This window comes from Squalius cephalus (assembly GCF_949319135.1).
Source record: "Squalius cephalus genome assembly, chromosome: 19".
NCBI classification, from domain to species: domain Eukaryota; kingdom Metazoa; phylum Chordata; class Actinopteri; order Cypriniformes; family Leuciscidae; genus Squalius; species Squalius cephalus.
Window position 1 is genome coordinate 1,025,641 of NC_137140.1, and position 20,000 is coordinate 1,045,640.

Sequence of the window (20,000 nt, forward strand, 5' to 3'; positions counted from 1 at the left end):
GAGTGTGTGTGTGTGTGTGTGTGTGTGTGTGTGTGTGTGAGTGAGTGAGTGAGTGAGTGAGTGTGTGTGTGTGTGTGAGTGAGTGAGTGAGTGAGTGAGTGAGTGAATGAGTGTGTGTGTGTGTGTGTGTGTGTTTGTGTGTAAGAGTGAGTGAGTGAATGAATGAGTGTGTGTGTGTGCGTGCGTGCGTGCGTGCGTGCGTGCGTGCGTGCGTGCGTGAGTGTGTGTGTGTGTGTGTCTGTGTATGTGTGTGTGTGTTTGTGTGTGAGAGTGAGTGAGTGAGTGAGTGAGTGAGTGAGTGAGTGAGTGAGTGAGTGAGTGAGTGAGTGAGTGAATGAATGAGTGTGTGTGTGTGTGTGTGTGTGTGTGTGTGTGTGTGTGTGTGTGTGTGTGTGTGTGAGAGTGAGTGAGTGAGTGAGTGAATGAATGAGTGTGTGTGTGTGTGTGTGTGTGTGTGTGAGTGAGTGAGTGAGTGTGTGTGTGTGTGTGTGTGTGTGTGTGATTTTAGTTTCACTTTATTTTGATAGTCCCTTTAACACATTCTATAAGTAATGTTGCACCTACATGTAAACTAACTCTCAGTATTAGTAGAGTATTAGTAGACTGGTACGGTTAAGGTTACTAAAGATACTTATAGTCAGTAGAATATCTGTTGAGGAGCATCAAAATAAAGAGTTAGCAGATATTAAGCAGACAGTCTACTAATACTCTACTAATACTCTACTGAGAGTTAGTTTACATGTAGTTAAAGTAGAGTTACTTCTAGTCAACAGAATGTTCATAAGGGACCATCAAAATAAAGTGTTACTGTGATTTTAAACGTGTTAAATAAATAACAACAAATGAACACAAAACTGGAACAATACAATCTTGAAAATCAGTATGAGTCTGAAATCATCACAGCAGAAACACAGAGGGTGTGTGTGTGTGTGTGTGTGTGTGAGAGAGAGAGAGAGAGAGAGACAGAGTCTTACGTGTGCCAGTGGTTTGCTGTGGATGGCGATGATGGGACGGCACTGGTGGAAGTCAGTCTGGATCACACACACTTTCTTCTCCATCCTCAACACAAGCACACACTGCCCATCCCGCTGAGTGTGTGAGGCATCTGTTACCTGAGACTGATCCGCACTACACACACACACACACACACACTCGTGCGCGCTCGCTCGCAGGGGGAGGAACTAGAGCACGAAAAGAAAACATCCAGACTCCCTCTGACACACACACACACACAGGCGCGCGCTCGCTCGGTCGCGCGCTCACTCACTCACTCACAATGAATAAAAACACAAACCGCTCCACAGTGTAGAGTTGGTAAGATGTCCTCCTGATGCTCACCAAGGCTGCATTTATTATCACTCACAGCAAACCGAAATTCCTCTTTTCCATGTGGAAGCGTTATGATCCTCGCATCTGAAATTAATAGTTGACTCGAAACTGTAAATAACCCACATGTTACACACTCTTCAATGAATCGGCCATCATAGAACAGGGGTGCAAACCAGTAACGTGCGGTGAAATCTTGTCATGGGTAGGCTGTGACCTATCAATGTGGCATATATGTTCATATTCATTCCCAAGTTCAATATCAGGCATCATCACATCGCTGCCTGCATACAGCAAAGTCAGTCATATGTGAGGCTAATGCACAATCAAATCTAATAATCAAATTAATGGACACATCTATCTTATGACTACAACAAACAAATGTTTTGTGCGGGACACAGTAAAGCCTGTTTTATACTACTGCGTCGAACTGCCGCCGTAGCTACGTCGTAGGCTGTGTGTAGCGCGCGTACCCTACGGCGTACCCTGACGTGCACCTCTCCAAAAATGTAACAACGCGTCAATTCTACGCGGACACAAGCGCGGTGATTGGTCTGCCAGAACCCCTCCCTCGGGGTTTCACATGCTCCCTAGGTGCGCGTCAACGCGGACAACGACACAGAAGTATAAATTAAAACCAACACGTTGCCTACAGCGTATAGGCTCCGGCGTAGGTCCGACGCAGAAGTATAATGAGGCCTTAATAATTATAATATAAGAGAGGGAGGCGGCGCGGTGTCAGCGAACCGACAACCAGCTTAGTCACTCCTTCAAAATGCGCAAACGCGCACAGACAGCCACACACACACACTATTGGTCTGGTGACGGCGCACCAGGATTTGAATAGGCTACAGTCAGAAAACATTGTGTCAGCAGTACAGCTTTAAAGTACAAAAACAGCTTATTCCTACAAACTGCGCTACGCGCACACACCGACACGCAGTTGTCATGGTGAAACATACAATCATTTGGTAACTTATCTCTGAAAAGCCCTGAATGTGCTCTGTACAGGACATGTAATGTCTCAGAGAAATCGCTAAAACATAATGTCCTCTACAGAGGACAAAACACTATAGTAGGTAGTCAGGAGTTTTACTAATCACAACTAGGTAAGCAAGATGATACGCACCTTTGTACGAACAACAGTGTTTTCACAACTCGGCGGTTTGTAGGCTTCCAAGTCATGAACCCAGCCATTTGTGAACTGAACGTGGGCTTCCTCCATAGATTTATAATTACGAAACTGAGCCTCGGAATAAGCATTCACACCACAGACTAAATAAACAAAAATATCTGGAAATGTCAGAGGAGGTAAATCGTCGGGGTCTCGAGTATATTCTCTTGCAGGCACCTCATACGGATCCATATTTCCGATCAATGACATCTTTTCCATGTACCGTTTTCTTGCGTCAGGTAGAAGTTTGTCTCTGTATAGTACATTTCGTTCTTTTAATCGACTTTTCAACATTGTTTCGTGTAGTAAGTGATTGTTTTAAATCTCGCCCGATGTAGCCTCACAAAATGGCGGCGCACTCTTGTTTACGTCCCAGAATGCACTGCGCAGTGACGTCGGTTGCCAAGCCCGAGAGCGAGTGGGTCACGTGACATGAAGCAAGCTCGGTCTCTGCCTCAATGTTGATCATTCAAGACAGCATGAGAACTGACTGCGCATGCGCAAACCTACGTAAACTACGTTCTATGGACCAAAGAGGCACTGCTAACCTCTGCCTCAATGGCCATATGGCTTTGAATTTCCTGCATGAAACAATGGTTTTAGGAGTAAACAATGGCAAAATTAGTATATTATGTGTGTATTCCTGAACATTTTTGTTACAAAAAATTATATTTGGAATAAAATAAATGCAATTAATAATGTGGTGAATTAATAAAGTTCTTGGAATTAATAAATGTAATGTCAACATTTCCTTTGGTGAGGCACTGCCTACCCTGCCTACCCTGACTGCACGTCCCTGTTAGAGAGATATTCTTCTTCCTCAACCCTTCGTTCAGCTGAAATACATAAATCAAAATACCAAAACAACAGGCAGAATTCAGTGTAATGCAGTTTCAGAGTATTATATTGTGCGTGACGGAGTGTGTGTGCACAGATCACTGTCTGGATTCACGCCATCTCACACGGAATACTGCTTTTGTTCGGACATTATTCATATTAAACCATAACCTACGTTTTTCTCTGTACCAACACCAGAGTGAGGAACTCTTGCATATACAAACTTCCACGTGCTGCAATCCCAGAATCACTAGCAAAACTGTTCAGAGTCCTCCTTTATAAACAGGCAGGAACAGACACCTCCCCGTCTCTCTTCAGTCCAACACTGAGGAGAGTTAGACTGCAGTTCATCGACTGGCCACTAGAGACCGGGGTTCCGTTAGACTGCAGTTCATCCACTGGCCACTAGAGACAGGGGTTCCGTTAGACTGCAGTTCATCCACTGGCCACTAGAGACCGGGGTTCCGTTAGACTGCAGTTCATCCACTGGCCACTAGAGACCGGGGTTCCGTTAGACTGCAGTTCATCCACTGGCCACTAGAGACCGGGGTTCCGTTAGACTGCAGTTCATCCACTGGCCACTAGAGACAGGGGTTCCGTTAGACTGCAGTTCATCCACTGGCCACTAGAGACCGGGGTTCCGTTAGACTGCAGTTCATCCACTGGCCACTAGAGGCCGGGGTTCCGTTAGACTGCAGTTCATCCACTGGCCACTAGAGACAGGGGTTCCGTTAGACTGCAGTTCATCCACTGGCCACTAGAGACAGGGGTTCCGTTAGACTGCAGTTCATCCACTGGCCACTAGAGGCCGGGGTTCCGTTAGACTGCAGTTCATCCACTGGCCACTAGAGACAGGGGTTCCGTTAGACTGCAGTTCATCCACTGGCCACTAGAGGCCGGGGTTCCGTTAGACTGCAGTTCATCGACTGGCCACTAGAGACCGGGGTTCCGTTAGACTGCAGTTCATCGACTGGCCACTAGAGACAGGGGTTCCGTTAGACTGCAGTTCATCCACTGGCCACTAGAGGCCGGGGTTCCGTTAGACTGCAGTTCATCCACTGGCCACTAGAGGCCGGGGTTCCGTTAGACTGCAGTTCATCCACTGGCCACTAGAGACCGGGGTTCCGTTAGACTGCAGTTCATCCACTGGCCACTAGAGGCCGGGGTTCCGTTAGACTGCAGTTCATCGACTGGCCACTAGAGACCGGGGTTCCGTTAGACTGCAGTTCATCGACTGGCCACTAGAGACAGGGGTTCCGTTAGACTGCAGTTCATCCACTGGCCACTAGAGGCCGGGGTTCCGTTAGACTGCAGTTCATCCACTGGCCACTAGAGACAGGGGTTCCGTTAGACTGCAGTCCATCCACTGGCCACTAGAGGCCGGGGTTCCGTTAGACTGCAGTTCATCCACTGGCCACTAGAGACCGGGGTTCCGTTAGACTGCAGTTCATCCACTGGCCACTAGAGACCGGGGTTCCGTTAGACTGCAGTTCATCCACTGGCCACTAGAGACCGGGGTTCCGTTAGACTGCAGTTCATCAGACTGCAGTTCATCCACTGGCCACTAGAGACAGGGGTTCCGTTAGACTGCAGTTCATCCACTGGCCACTAGAGACCGGGGTTCCGTTAGACTGCAGTTCATCCACTGGCCACTAGAGACCGGGGTTCCGTTAGACTGCAGTTCATCCACTGGCCACTAGAGACCGGGGTTCCGTTAGACTGCAGTTCGTCCACTGGCCACTAGAGACCGGGGTTCCGTTAGACTGCAGTTCATCCACTGGCCACTAGAGACAGGGGTTCCGTTAGACTGCAGTTCATCCACTGGCCACTAGAGACCGGGGTTCCGTTAGAGTGCAGTTCATCCACTGGCCACTAGAGACCGGGGTTCCGTTAGACTGCAGTTCATCCACTGGCCACTAGAGACAGGGGTTCCGTTAGACTGCAGTTCATCCACTGGCCACTAGAGACAGGGGTTCCGTTAGACTGCAGTTCATCCACTGGCCACTAGAGACCGGGGTTCCGTTAGACTGCAGTTCATCCACTGGCCACTAGAGACAGGGGTTCCGTTAGACTGCAGTTCATCCACTGGCCACTAGAGACCGGGGTTCCGTTAGACTGCAGTTCATCCACTGGCCACTAGAGACCGGGGTTCCGTTAGACCGCAGTTCATCCACTGGCCACTAGAGACCGGGGTTCCGTTAGACTGCAGTTCATCCACTGGCCACTAGAGACCGGGGTTCCGTTAGACTGCAGTTCATCCACTGGCCTCTAGAGACAGGGGTTCCGTTAGACTGCAGTTCATCCACTGGCCACTAGAGACCGGGGTTCCGTTAGAGTGCAGTTCATCCACTGGCCACTAGAGACCGGGGTTCCGTTAGACTGCAGTTCATCCACTGGCCACTAGAGACCAGGGTTCAGTTAGACTGCAGTTCATCCACTGGCCACTAGAGACAGGGGTTCCGTTAGACTGCAGTTCATCCACTGGCCACTAGAGACCGGGGTTCCGTTAGAGTGCAGTTCATCCACTGGCCACTAGAGACCGGGGTTCCGTTAGACTGCAGTTCATCCACTGGCCACTAGAGACCGGGGTTCCGTTAGACTGCAGTTCATCCACTGGCCACTAGAGACCGGGGTTCCGTTAGACTGCAGTTCATCCACTGGCCACTAGAGACCAGGGTTCAGTTAGACTGCAGTTCATCCACTGGCCACTAGAGACAGGGGTTCCGTTAGACTGCAGTTCATCCACTGGCCACTAGAGACAGGGTTTCCGATAGACTGCAGTTCATCGACTGGCCACTAGAGGCCGGGGTTCCGTTAGACTGCAGTTCAACGACTGGCCACTAGAGACCGGGGTTCCGTTAGACTGCAGTTCATCCACTGGCCACTAGAGGCAGGGGTTCTGTGAGTCACCATAAACGTCCCCTAAAGATATAAACAAACGATCTCTCAGTAATGTTAATAGAGCGTTCATTCAAAGTGATCTGCTCTTTAATAATGTTCTCAAAGCATTAGCACAAAAACATTATTTATACATCGTTCATGGAAGATCCCCCCCCCCCCCCCCCCCCACCCCTGAAACTTTTAAGTTGGACGTTTGTCTAATGTTTTTTAAATGTTAATACTTGTTTCAGAACGTTCACAGAACATTAAAAATAACGTTCCATAATGTTTGAAGATGGAATGGAATGTTCCCTTAACGTTCACATAACCAAGAGAAGGAAAAAAAAAAAACGTTTTTAAAACATTTAAAAAGCTGGATAGGCTATTCAGAGATCATTCAGAAATAACATTTCATAATTAATGGGAATGTTAGCTAAACGTTCTTCGAACATAGTTTTGTTAGCTGGGATATTGACATGCTTTGATACAACTTTCACTTTTAGGTGTTTTATAAGGTTTAATTAATGCCTTTTCCCATCAGTCACTTGATATTTTATTCAACCCAAAAGGCTCAAATCACTCGCAGCTGCACATGTTCCTGTATTCATTAAATAAACATTTTACCTTTAGAAACATGAGATTAAATAATGACTAATCTCTCAGTAAAGCTCTGCATGCGCTATTTTCAGTGAAGCATATTTAATAATGGCAATTTTACTCCTTTCTTGTTCAGAACGATCATAGTTCTCCACTGTCCTCCTGCAGAAAGCTGTTGATCTGACGGAAGAAATATTAAACATTTCTGCATCATTCTGTCCAAAACGCGTTCATGCCAGCGTTTCTTTCTCGTTCTCAGATCACCTCGGAAAATGAAACGCAGGACAAGACCAGCATAATACTGCATTTACAGTAGATATATGGAAGATTGTACTCGCTGCCATCCGTGTGTTTGAAGAGTGCATGTAATCATAATCCTCACATCGCGAGGTCAACTGTATCTCTCTTTTATTATTTTATTGTGATGCAGGGTCAAGCATTTCTCCAGATTGAGATATTGGCATAAATCGCTGGTGTTGCTGGTTGTGTGTTTAATGCACAGTCAAACATCTAGAACTAGATCTTATTATGTAAACTTTATTGTGACGCACTCGACACACGTGTGGCGCCATCTACTGGAAGGACAGATGAACTAAAAACATTTTCTCAGCAAGTGCACTGAAAAAACGAGTTTTAGATTAGCAAACACACAACATTAAAATGCCGACAACAGATTTAAGTACAAAACATGTATATCATTGAAACATTTTCATTATTCAATAGAACAAATACTTGAAAATACAAATTTTGTAACTGTTTTGTTAAAAAAGAGCTTTGAGAAACGTAAAATATGGGGTGCCAAGACTGTTCACTTGGAAAAGTAAGTGTGTGTGTGCGTGTGTGTGTGTGAGAGTGCGTGCGTGTGAGTGTGTGTGTGTGTGTGTGTGTGTGTGTGTGTGTGGACTTTGCATTGGGGGGGATTTCTAAAACAGGGGCCAAACAGTATCAAAGTACAGTTCGATCCCAGCAACTCCAGGAAACATGTTAATGTGGAAACCACGATGTTTCCTGAACCCTTAGACCTGTATAATCCATAACAATGTGCTGATTCGTTTTACAGTTTTTTTCGATTGCTAAACGACAGTGAGCACAACTGGAGCTACATGTGCAAAACTCTAACTACAGTCTGCACTACCAACAGTCACCTGAGCTAAACAGTTCACATCACCTGCAAAACTCACTCCAAGCAACACAACTCTTAACACACGGCTCAAAACAGGCTCAGTGCAGCCAAACACTACACAACCCTCACTGAGATAACACACACTGTCACTCAGAACACACTGAGATAACACACACTGTCACACTGAACACACTGAGATAACACACACTGTCACTCAGAACACACTGAGAGGAAAAACACTAGCATCAAACACCAATACAGAAAATACTAACTTTTCATCTTTACAGTTTGAACAATTTCAGTGACTTCATACAAAGTAATATTTTCTTCAAAGAAAAAAGTGACATTCTTTCACATGATTTATTTAAATTTTTAGAGCATAACAATTCTTTAAGGTAAATGAAAATGAGCAGTTTGCTTCAATAGTCTGTAGTAATTTATGGAATTACAGTAATGAGAAAAAAAAGGTAGAAACTAAAAGTACATACGAACATGTAATGTAATGTAATGTAATTCGAACAAATAATTGAGGGGCTAATCCTGCTCTCTCTAGCATCAGGCCACAGGCTTTCATCAACATCACATCTAATGTTCTCTCTTGCCATGCACCTGGGGAAGAACCTTCTGGAGTGCCTTATCCATCCCTGGCAGTCCTCTGGACTCGTGTCCTCACATCCGGCACGCATGGCTTCCAAAAGAGACCTTTGGTCATGTGGGTGGTGACCAAACACTTTCCACCTCCACCCATACAGAAAAACAATATATTGAAATATATTTTACGTAAAGTGTCGAAAATATATGTGGCATATATTCCAAATACATTGAAATATATTTGCATTGTTGGTCACTTATATTTATCATTTTGAAATATATTCTGAAATATAACAAAAATATATGATGTTACAGTAAGTGTGAAATATATTTACATATATATAACCCTATTTAACTAAAATATATTTATTGGGCCAATTTCGAATATTGCATATATTCCAAAAATATATTTCAAATATATTTCTTTTGTGTATGGGAGCCTTTCAGCTGAGATTGCAGTCAGCAGTGTTTGAAAGGCACAAGGCTGAAATCTATTCTGTTTTGAATGTGTGGTTCACAGTTTTGACAGCAGTGTGTTAGCATTTGAACAAAGTGCTGTAAATCCACAGTGTTGTGCAGGTTGTGGTTAAAGTCATGGGATAAGTGTGTAGAGTTTTGAAAACTGTGTTCAAGCAATGAAAAACGAACTAGAGTTTGGTCCACATGAACTGCTGCTGTGCAGACTGGAGTTAGAGTTTTGCACATGTGACTCCAGTTGTGCCCACTGTCGTTTAGCAATCGAAAAAAACTGTAATCTGTTAGATTATTAAAAAAAAATATTCCTAATGAAATTTGACTTGTAATGTGGAATAAAATAAAGTGTGTGTGTGTGTGTGCGTGCGTACGTGTGTGTGTGCGTGTGTGTGTGTGTGAGAGTGTGTGTGAGCGTGTGTGTGTGCGTGTGTGTGAGTGTGTGTGAGTGTGTGTGTCTGAGTGCGTGTGTGTGTGTGCGTGCGTACGTGTGTGCGTGTGTGAGAGAGTGTGTGCGTGAGTGTGTGTGAGTGTGTGTGTGAGTGTGTGTGAGTGTGTGTGTGTGTGTGTGTGTGAGTGTGTGTGTGTGTGTGTGTGTAATCTCTCAGTGTTTAATAGGATCAATCCCCCAGCTGATCCTCAGTCTCAGTGTCTTACATTAATCTGATGTTCTGGTGTTGCTCTCACTCATTAATATACTTTCTAAAGCCACGAAGGCTTCTCTGCTGATCTGGGATCAGTGACTCTGTTCTCCTCGGTACACCACGATGTTTTTGTCTGTTTCGTACACTTTGATCTCGTACAGGCTGTCGGGGGGGAGAAGCTTGGCCATGCCGTCCCAGATAAACACGGACAGGTTCTCTGTAGTGCTGCATGAGCGGACACACACACACATGAGGTTAAAATGACATCATCATCATCATCATCATCATCATCATCATCATCAAGGCTCTCCGTCACACCTGACGACATCAGCAAAGTACGGGACGTCCTGGTCCAGGTTTTTATGGTCGAGTGGTTTCATGATGGCCTCCTAAAAAACACAACTTATTAAACCTTGCACAAGTGCTCACTCCTTCTGTTCGCATTGTGTCTATTTCAATCATCATCGAATATCTAAAAGAATTCAAAAGCATATTAAATATAACATTCATATCCTGTAGATTCAGATAAACTGAGAGACTTCTGTCTTTGCAATGACTGGGAAAAGCTGTCCTATTTATCCCGAATATATAATAACTTTTATACAACTATTCTTATTTATCAATGCTACTTTTTCTAAATGTCATAATCATTTATTAACAAACAAGTGTTCATAACTTCAATGAGCTCATTGTTTCTGCATTAAATTATTGCATAGTTTAAATGAATACATTTTTCGCTACCTGTGATTTTGCATATGTGCATTTCTGAAATACATAACTTCACAGATCAGTGTAAACTGTAATGTGGACTCCTGCATCTGTAGAGCTGCTTTGAAACCATGTGTATTGTGCAAATAAACGAGAATTGAGTTTATTTTTAACTCCTAATGACCTCGATATAGTCCTTGAGGTCGGTCAGGTTCATCACCATTCCTGTCGTCCCGTCGATCTGAGAAACACACGAGAGTCAGCCCAGCTCACCATACACTGATAATAACATGTGCCTAACACTCACACACACACACACACACACTCACACACACACACACACACACACACACACACACACACACACACACATCCATACCTTTCCTCGCACCGTCACTTCAACTGGAAAACAGAAATATCAGAAACATATTTACTGTGTGCATGCATGAAACATCTATGATATATTCATTTCTAGCGTGATCATAGTTTACTGGCACTACATGTAGAACCGCTCACCTTTATAGTTATGACCGTGGCCATTAGGATTGTTGCATTTTCCAAATATTTGTTTATTCTCCTCATCACTTAAAGATTTGCTTTAAAAAAGAAAAAATTAAAAACAAATGAATAATAACAATAATAATACATTTGACAATGACTTAAAATAGGCATGAATTGGTAAAATCATCAATTTTTATTTTATTAATATTATTATTATTTGCATACAGAACCAAACATAGCACAATGAAATGTTATACATATATATATAATGATATTGCATTGCAACAGGTAATTTAGAGATTCTGTCATAATATTTTATATATAGAATTTGATCGTAATGAAGACACATGAGAATAGAAAACACCCACTGTTATAAAATCATGCCATTAAATATAAAAAGATTACCAACGAGTTCTAGGTCTTTGTTACTTTTGTTCTCATAAAACATATTTAAATGTGAAACAGTATTTAACTTTCTCTAACTTAAACATGATTTATTCCAGTTTCATCCAAAATCTATTGAAAACTTTACATAAAAAAAACTCTTTTTCAATTAAACATTTTAACGTAGAAAGTCTGGCTTCTTCTTTTCTTTTTTTTTTACTGTATTAATTAATACAATATTTAAAGGGGATTAACCCAGCTCTATTCCATCTAATATTATCAATTATAGAGCTCCAAAGATATTCCCTCTCAGAGAAATGTTATGTTGTTTATGAAGAATATTAGAAATATGTTTGATATTGTATTTTTTCTCAGTTATTTCAACAGCGTTTTTTTTTTTTTTTCGCTGTTAGAGAGTTATAGCAAACATGAATCAGGGTTATATTAGAGGAACAGCTGTAATGACTCAAGCTTTAGGCCACTTATTTGATTAAAGAGGCGATGTGGGATGAAGCTCCAAATGAAATTAACTAAGCCAATTAAGTCTTGTTTACATCGTCAAAATAAAGCATCTGGATGTTTAAACTACAATTCCCAGAATTCCTTCGTGATGACGCGGCATGTTCCCGCTGTCTTCCTGCAACAAGTAGTTTCAGCCTATTCATAATTTACAGACTGGTTGTTGGAATGGGATCCAAACCAGTTGAACGAGATTTCATATTTTGATCGAGGAAGTGTGAAAGTGTGTAAAGTTATAGTCTGATGATAAATGTGAGACAGACACACAGGTTCAGACGCTCATGCAGCGTTAGTGAGAGTTAGAAGGCGAAACGTTGTTTGAAAGAGCGTGTTTTAAGTATAATTTTGCCATTATTATTATTATGTATTTGCTCTATGGATGTATAATAGTGAGCTGTACCTGTGTAAGCGATGGCTCGCGCAGAAGCTCTGCACGCGCGTGATGAACCCGATGCGCTCGGACATGTTCTCTCAGAAACCTCTCTGTGTTCACACTCCACAAAGCTTTATAAGTCACAGATGCTCTGCACAATATTCATATATCATAGAGTTCAGATGATTCAGTGTACAGTGGAGGCGTGGCTTAATCGAGCCTTTCATCTGCGCTAATCGATTACAGTGTGACGTCAGCACTTTCCGCGTGCATGAAGCTGCTCATGATCATCACGTGTCTTCTCTTACATCTGGACAAATGTCTTATTATTCCATATTCCATAACACACATATGACATTTGTTAATATATTAAAGTAATATTATATATAGGCTGTGCACACATACATATCAATATATACATATACTAATAAATGTTATTTATAGTATATAAATGTATCTCTCTGTATATATATATATATATATATATATATATATATATATATATATATATATATATATATATATAATTTAATATGTTAACAAATGTTTATATATATGTGTGTATATGTATAATATTAATAACTGTATTATATATGAGTTAATACATATAAAATTAATGTTTTATGTATGTACACACATAGATTTTTAATTTTTCATTATATATATAAAATGAAAAAAAAAAAAATTATGTAAATGTGTGTACAATATCATAATAATTATATATATGTAATTATTAATAATATATATTTGTTAGTTACCATTGTGGAATAAAGCATTAATATTGCTCAAGCAATGAAACAAAATATATCTTAAGAATTTTAATATTCTAACATTAAATTATAAATACATTATAAATAGCATTTATATACTATAAGTGTATTATAATATGTGATATATATTTTTATTATCATTAACATAGTTGCAATTGTGCAATAAAACATAAATAATGATTGAATATTGTTTCTTGAACAAATAAACCAAAAATAATTAGTATTGCCTCTCAATATTGATCAGTCTCTAACTTCTAATCCCACACATTTGCATGAATTTACATATATATATATATATATATATATATATATATAATCGAGCCGCCATATAAATATATGCAGGCATACATCACTCCTCTATGTTGTACCACAGGAAAAGTGTTTAGCAACAGCATATTGTGATTTAATCCGAATGCATCAAATAAGATCAAGAGGTTTCCTGCTGTGACATAAGGCTGATATATTCCTGGAAATCTGTCACTATCAAATCAGCCATAATCACGGCTTCATCCTCCGTAATCCTCCGGTGGGTTTAAAAGCAGATCCTGGACGCTCGCTCACAATCTGAAAAGTAATTGAGAAGATGGGCAATGCTAAAAGTGGAGCCCTCTCCAAAGACCTCCTGGAGGACCTGAAGATGAACACCAAGTACAGCGAGGAGCAGCTCTACGTCTGGTACCAGAAGTTCCTGAACGAGTGTCCGACGGGGCGCATCAGTCGAGAGCAGTTCGAGAGCATCTACGCTAGCTTCTTCCCCGACGCCGACCCCAAAGCTTACGCGCAACACGTCTTCAGGAGCTTCGACTCTGACAGCGACGGAACGCTGGACTTTAAAGGTGCGTAAACATATTATGCATCTTTTCTCAAGATGGAATATAAATCTCTGGCGTCCCCAGAATGTGTCTGTGAAATTTCAGCTCATTCATTTATTATAGCTTGTATATATGCGTATATAGCGCGTAGTGTGCATGGCGTTGGCGTTTTCACAGATTTGCGTTTTTGAGGTGTACGTGGAGATGATAACGTTTTTCAAAATTGTCCTACTCTTGCACCCTGTTTCAGGGTTTGCGCTCTCGAGTCACCAGGAGCGCATTAAGGGTTTTCTGTGTCGTGTTAGCGGCCCCTAAGTTAATAACTAATGATCTTTGCAATGGAAGTGAATCAATCCCAACTAACTTTATCTGGACAATAACTTTATTCTAGATCTGCTGTAAAGCCTAAACAATCTGTTACTGTAATCTCCTATTATCACTGTAAAGCTGCTGTGAAACATCTATATTGTTAAAAGCGTTGTATAAATGAAGGAGACTCGACTAGCTTGTAAAATTTTCTTCTTTTTGGGTGTGAGCAAAAACGCGTTGTTTTTGTGTGTGTCCCTTTAAATGCAAATGAGCTTTAGCTCCGCCTCCGTTCAGAAGAGGGCGGAGTCTTTACACGAGCTTCAGAATCTCCGGCAATAACAGAACAGGCCAATCTCCCTCATCCAGAATCCCAGAATAACCAGTAGCGAGTGCAGCCTTACGGAGAGACTCAGGAAGAGCTTCTGAATGTTAGTGGAGACATTTCTGTAGTTGTTGTGGAGTTACACTGATCATCTCATCATCATGTTTAACTTCTCCACAAGTGTCCACAGTTCCTGAGGTCTTTATAAGACAGCGGTGGCATGTTCTGGTCAATAGTGTTCAGTGCTCGTCTGTGCTCAACCACAGAACAGCTTCAGGCTCTGCTGGATCTTCATCAGTGCGTTAGAACTGGTCTCTGTTGGCGCGTGTGGAACCAAATGTCGGCTGGTGTGTGTAAACGTGCAGATTAAGGGCCGGTAATATTATAATAAGATCCTCTTCATACGTCAGAAGGAGCGAAACCTGATCGTCTTATTTTATAACATGCTTGCAGAGAAAGGCTCACCAGAACACAGTTACTGGGTTTCACTTTTCACGTTTACTGTGTTTCAGAAGCACCGATTATAGCACTTACACACGGGAAAAGTCCGATTTTCATGATTTGTCCTCTTTAAAGAGTACATCGTGGCTCTGCACCTGACGTCCTCCGGGAAGACCGTGGAGAAGCTGGAGTGGGCCTTCGCTCTGTACGACGTGGACAGGAACGGCACCATCACCAAAAACGAGATTCATGAAATAGTGAAGGTGAATAAACACCAGCTTTACTCACACACTCCAACGTCTCGGCTAACGAGGAATGTTTTGAAAACGTTATTGGCAACACTTTACATTAAGGTTCATTACTTAACATTAGTTATTACATAGCTTGGCTGAATTCTAATGTAGAATGCGGTGTGTTATTCCCTGATATCAGACGCTGCGAAGTATAACACACCGTTGCCATGAAAAACAGAGCGTTGCTATGGACGCGGAACGGACTATTTTCTTTAGCGCAAGCAATCGTTTTTAAATCAATAAACTCCTTTTTTAAATCAATAATTTGAGTCAAATTATTGATTTATTTAGCCATGTAATAAGTGGGATAATGTAGAGCGAGGCGGTTGTTGTAGCGAATAACAACCCCTTAAGGATTCAAGCTCCGCTTCGCCTCGGGGTCCCGTTCAGCCTGTCGGGGGTGTTATTCGCTATAACAACCGCCTCGCTCTACATTATCCCGCTTATTACATGGCTACCTACAAAATAAATCAATAATTTGACACAAAATATTGATTTAAAAAGGAGTTTATTGATTTAAAAACGATGGTATTGCTTCCGCTAAAGAAAATAGTCCGTTCCGCGTCCATAGCAACGCTCTGTTTTTCATGGCAACGGTGTGTTATACTTTTCAGCGTCTGATATCAAGGAATAACACACCGCACTCTACATTAGAATTCAGCCAAGCCATGTAATAAGTAAGGAATAATTGACGACAGGCCGTTGAATTATTAGAAAAATAATGCACACCCGAGGTGGTAATGCGGTCACGACGCGAAGCGGAGTTACACCTCGGGTGTGCATTATTTTTCTAATAATTCAACGGCCTGTCGTCAATTATTCCGCTTATACTACAGTTACCACACCTCGAAACATTGTTCAGATTATGTATTTCAAGACGTTTGTAAAGTTGTTGTCATTAAAACGCTCTTGTATGTAGGACTAATTTCTTACGCATCTAATCCAATGCCTCCGTTGCTAATTCCAAAACGTCATTTTAGAGTTAGTAACGGAGGTTTGAGCCACTGATAGCAGACTAATGCTGGGGACACACGACTAGCTGACACATTCTCTGACTGTTTTCATCACAGCAGATTTTAAACACCGACTTTGAACACAGACTGAACGCGCTGAACACGCGTTTGGGCATGATCAGTCATAAGTATCAAATTACATTCATAACCGGCCTTAAAGTGTGTCCTCGGCTCGGCTTTATGCAGTTATTAGAGAGAGATGTTGCAATAATGAGACAGAAAAGCATGTGCGTCAATATTATTTATTTATTTATTAATTCAATTCGTTTACTTTTAATTCATTCGTTCAGTCTTTTTTTTCTATTATTGACAGATGACAGACTAGCCAAATAAATGAAAAAAAAAGCCTTTTAACAAGTAAGGCCTATCAATAATTATTTATTTGTTATATTATCTGCAATAATAATCCGTGCTGCAGGACTATCCATTTATTTAGCCTATATTCAGTTTAATTTTCTATTGATTATAGATAGGAATATACTTTATTTATTAAAATTAAACTGCATGTTTCCATTGATTGTGAAGCTAGACATTGAAAATTGCAGATCAAGCGCATGGGGCTAAATGTTTTTTCTTGTTATGAATTGTATCCTATTTTCCGTTATTACCGTTAACTACGCGAAGTGATATGGAACTGTAGCACGGCCAAGACCTGCCTGGAACTACTTTAGCCATGTGTTTCCCTGAAAATAATGCACACCTTAGAACGTTTGTCAACTAATCAGATTCAAGCATTCAACGGCCCTGTAGTATAACATTAGTTAATGCACTGTGAACTGACATGAACAAACAATGAACAGCTGGATTATTATTAACTAACATTAATAAAGATTAATACTGTAAAAAAAATTATTGCTTATTGTTAGTTAATGTTAGTTAATACATTAAATAATGTAAACTAATGAACCTTATTGTAAAGTGTTACCAGATTATTTCTGAACGTCCAGTTTTTTCTTAGGAAACATCCATTTTGCGAGAACATTATGAGAACATTATATGATCATAACGTTACTTTTGAATCTGAACGTTCCAAAACAAGTAACATCTGAAAAACGTTCAACTAAAACATTTCAGAAAATAAATGTTATATAGTGTTTTTGCGCTAACGTTCTGAGAACATTATTCTCATTACTGAAGAATGTTTGTTCATAACTTTGAGAGAACGTTTGCTCCTCTTTGCAGTCAATATTCAACATGATCTCCAAAGAAGACCAGAAAAACCTTCCGGATGACGAGAACACCCCAGAAAAACGAACTGATAAAATTTGGGACTTTTTTGGGAAAAAAGAAAATGGTAAGTGACTATTTGCTTGTGTTAAATGTCTTAGATGACAAAGATATAGAATAAGGAAAAGTCCCTCTGTAGTCAATACTTTTATCCCTTAAAACTCATCTTTGATCACCAAATGACATAATTAAGTGTTTTTCCTTGAAAATATCTTGAATGTAACTCGACACCCTTGCCTCATTTAGTATGCGCGGTTCTATGAATATGCAAATGAGCCCCGCCTCCACTCACTCGCTCAGCTCAGAGATCCACTGGTTGACGATCACACGTTGATCTGATTGGTTGCAAGGTAGTTTGTGACGTCAGAAACACCAGCGATTTCAAAGCGTGTTTTTGAGACTGTCTTTGGTTCACTGCAGTTTTAAGGAGGAAATACTCAGCAATGGTGTCGACTTATGAATTTACACATGGTTTGTCTTAAAGCACATTAAAAACACCACATAGACACATAAACAACATTAAAAGCTGGATTTTCACCACAGGGGGACTTTAACAGAATAATCTTTATTGAGCTTTGAAGAATGCGTTTTCTTTATATCGTCAGGTAAAATAACAGAGGGAGAGTTCATTCAAGGAGTTATGGGCAATAAGAACATTCTCCGGCTGATTCAGTTCGACGAGCCGCAGAAGGTCCAGGAAAGGCTCAAAGAGAAGAAGCAATGATGTGTTTAAATCACTGCTACTTGTTTTAGTACAATCTGACTCTTTTAAACGATTAAAGTGCATTTCTACTGTTACATGCTGAGTTAAACGACTGATAGGAATTCAATTCAATGTGTGCCATGAAATATACATGTAAAAATGTTGTTTATTACCACCGACATGCAGTATAAAACATAACGGACGGTTCAGAATGGAAACAGCAACAGGAATGCATTTAATTTTCCTCTGCATGTCATGAAATACACAAGCAGTCCATTGGCCATGTGACACACACAAGGGTCAAAAGGTCACATCCACAGTCATCTGTGAAACATGCCAATTATGCAAATAATCCACAACTCTTCTTCACACTCACTTGCCCATCAATAAAACACTATATAACAGTCATGCAAACGTTTCATTTTGAGTATTCTACTGATGCTACTGTATTTTACATTGAGTGTCTGAGCGTTCTGTTGCTCTTAGTTCTAGTGTGCATTCTTGTATAATGGAGTGAAGATATTTGATGTAAACTGTTCAATTTAATCTTTGCATATTGAAAATGTTTAAGCATATCAAAATGCAGTGGCTCTCAACTGGTGGTTTTGAAGCTAAATGCATATAATAAAATACATCTATCAATATTATCTAGCATAGTGCAACAATGGAAACATTAATGCATGTCAAGATTTGCATTTCTGTCGCTTCTGCATTATAGTTTTGGCTTTGAGTCGCGACATGATGCTCGATGATAATAAAGCAGGAGATATTCTGTATGAGTGTCAATCACAGTTGGTTTCACTGCTGTATCAATCACTACTCCTGTCATATTCATTGAAATAGATCTTCGAGGAGCTGATGAGGCAAATAAACAACAGTATTTCAAAGCTTAGATTAGATTGTGGACCTTGCATCATAGAGATGTACAAAAATCAGGTATCAAAAACATAATGGAAGCCATTTACTATGGAAGCTTGTTTCTGCCACGGAATAAAAACAAGAAAGGTCATTACGATGTACGGCTGTACTGTGGATTATTATTTTGTATATATAAATATATATTAATACACACTTGCATGTTGTATATATTTAAGAATTTTTATTTATTTATATATAAAATATTTATATTTATATATAATATAATTTATATATATACAATATATACATGTAAATATTTCTCAAATATATACATGCATGTGTGTATTTATATATACACAATAATTATACACAGTACACACACGTATATTATGTAAACACAAACTTTTATTTTGGATGCGATTAATCGTTGCACATCCTATACACTAAAAAAATGATATGATCAATAAGTTAGGACAACACATGTTTTTACATTGCTTTAACTCATCAAAATAAGTTAAGCAATTAAAAAAAAAAAAAAAGCGGCCGAAATGAGCTTTCTCCGCAGGGTGGCTGGGCGCTCCCTTAGAGATAGGGTGAGAAGCTCGGTCACTCGGGAGGAGCTCAGAGTAGAGCCGCTGCTCCTCCACATCGAGAGGGGTCAGTTGAGGTGGCTCGGGCATCTTTTCCGGATGCCTCCTGGACGCCTTCCTGGGAAGGCGTTCCGGGCATGTCCCACCGGGAGGAGACCCCGGGGAAGACCTAGGACACGCTGGAGAGACTATGTCTCCTGGCTGGCCTGGGAACGCCTCGGTGTCCCCCCGGAAGAGCTGGAGGAAGTGTCGAGGGAGAGGGAAGTCTGGGCATCCATGCTTAGACTGCTGCCCCCGCGACCCGGCCCCGGATAAGCGGTAGAAAATGGATGGATGGATGGATTAAAAAAAAAAAAAATTACAGTGTAAATTGCAACTTTTTATCTCACAATTCTGGCATTTGTCGTGTGTGTTTATATCACACCATTCCAACCTTTTCCTTAGATATCAGCATTATGAAGTCCGAATTGCGACGGAGTCAGAATTGTGATTTAAAAAGTCACAATTACCTTTTTTTATTCTGTGGCGTAAACA

The 20,000-nt window shown here is 40.8% G+C and overlaps 4 protein-coding genes across 5 annotated transcripts in view; 1 reads left to right on the forward strand and 3 right to left on the reverse strand.

Annotated features, from left to right (window-relative positions):
• The window catches only part of LOC307147305 (myosin-4), an 84,876-nt gene extending 83,743 nt beyond the window's left edge, over positions 1-1,133 (reverse strand). The window contains exon 1 of the mRNA XM_079851974.1: positions 975-1,133. Within this exon, the coding sequence (XP_079708100.1) occupies positions 975-1,058 (84 nt within the window). The 5' untranslated portion in view covers positions 1,059-1,133. The remainder of the gene's footprint in view (positions 1-974) is intronic.
• A 6,209-nt stretch (positions 1,134-7,342) lies between these two features.
• Positions 7,343-12,323, reverse strand: pts (6-pyruvoyltetrahydropterin synthase). Its single transcript, XM_079850655.1, has 6 exons — positions 12,156-12,323; positions 10,868-10,947; positions 10,731-10,753; positions 10,536-10,592; positions 9,962-10,032; positions 7,343-9,868 (listed from the first exon to the last, which is right to left on the reverse strand). The coding sequence occupies exons 1-6, from the start codon at positions 12,218-12,220 to the stop codon at positions 9,736-9,738; spliced, it is 429 nt and encodes a 142-aa protein (XP_079706781.1). The 5' UTR covers positions 12,221-12,323; the 3' UTR covers positions 7,343-9,735.
• A 1,036-nt stretch (positions 12,324-13,359) lies between these two features.
• On the forward strand, positions 13,360-18,099 carry rcvrnb (recoverin b). Its single transcript, XM_079851029.1, has 4 exons — positions 13,360-13,734; positions 14,918-15,045; positions 17,271-17,382; positions 17,921-18,099. Exons 1-4 carry the CDS (start codon positions 13,482-13,484, stop codon positions 18,037-18,039), a joined length of 612 nt encoding a protein of 203 aa, XP_079707155.1. The 5' UTR covers positions 13,360-13,481; the 3' UTR covers positions 18,040-18,099.
• Positions 18,100-19,991: 1,892 nt separating this feature from the next.
• glp2r (glucagon-like peptide 2 receptor) overlaps positions 19,992-20,000 on the reverse strand; it is a 12,112-nt gene continuing 12,103 nt past the window's right edge. For both annotated transcript variants that reach the window (XM_079852005.1, XM_079852004.1), the window contains exon 13: positions 19,992-20,000. This exon is cut by the window's right edge and continues 394 nt beyond it. The gene's annotated coding sequence lies outside the window, so the exon portion shown is untranslated.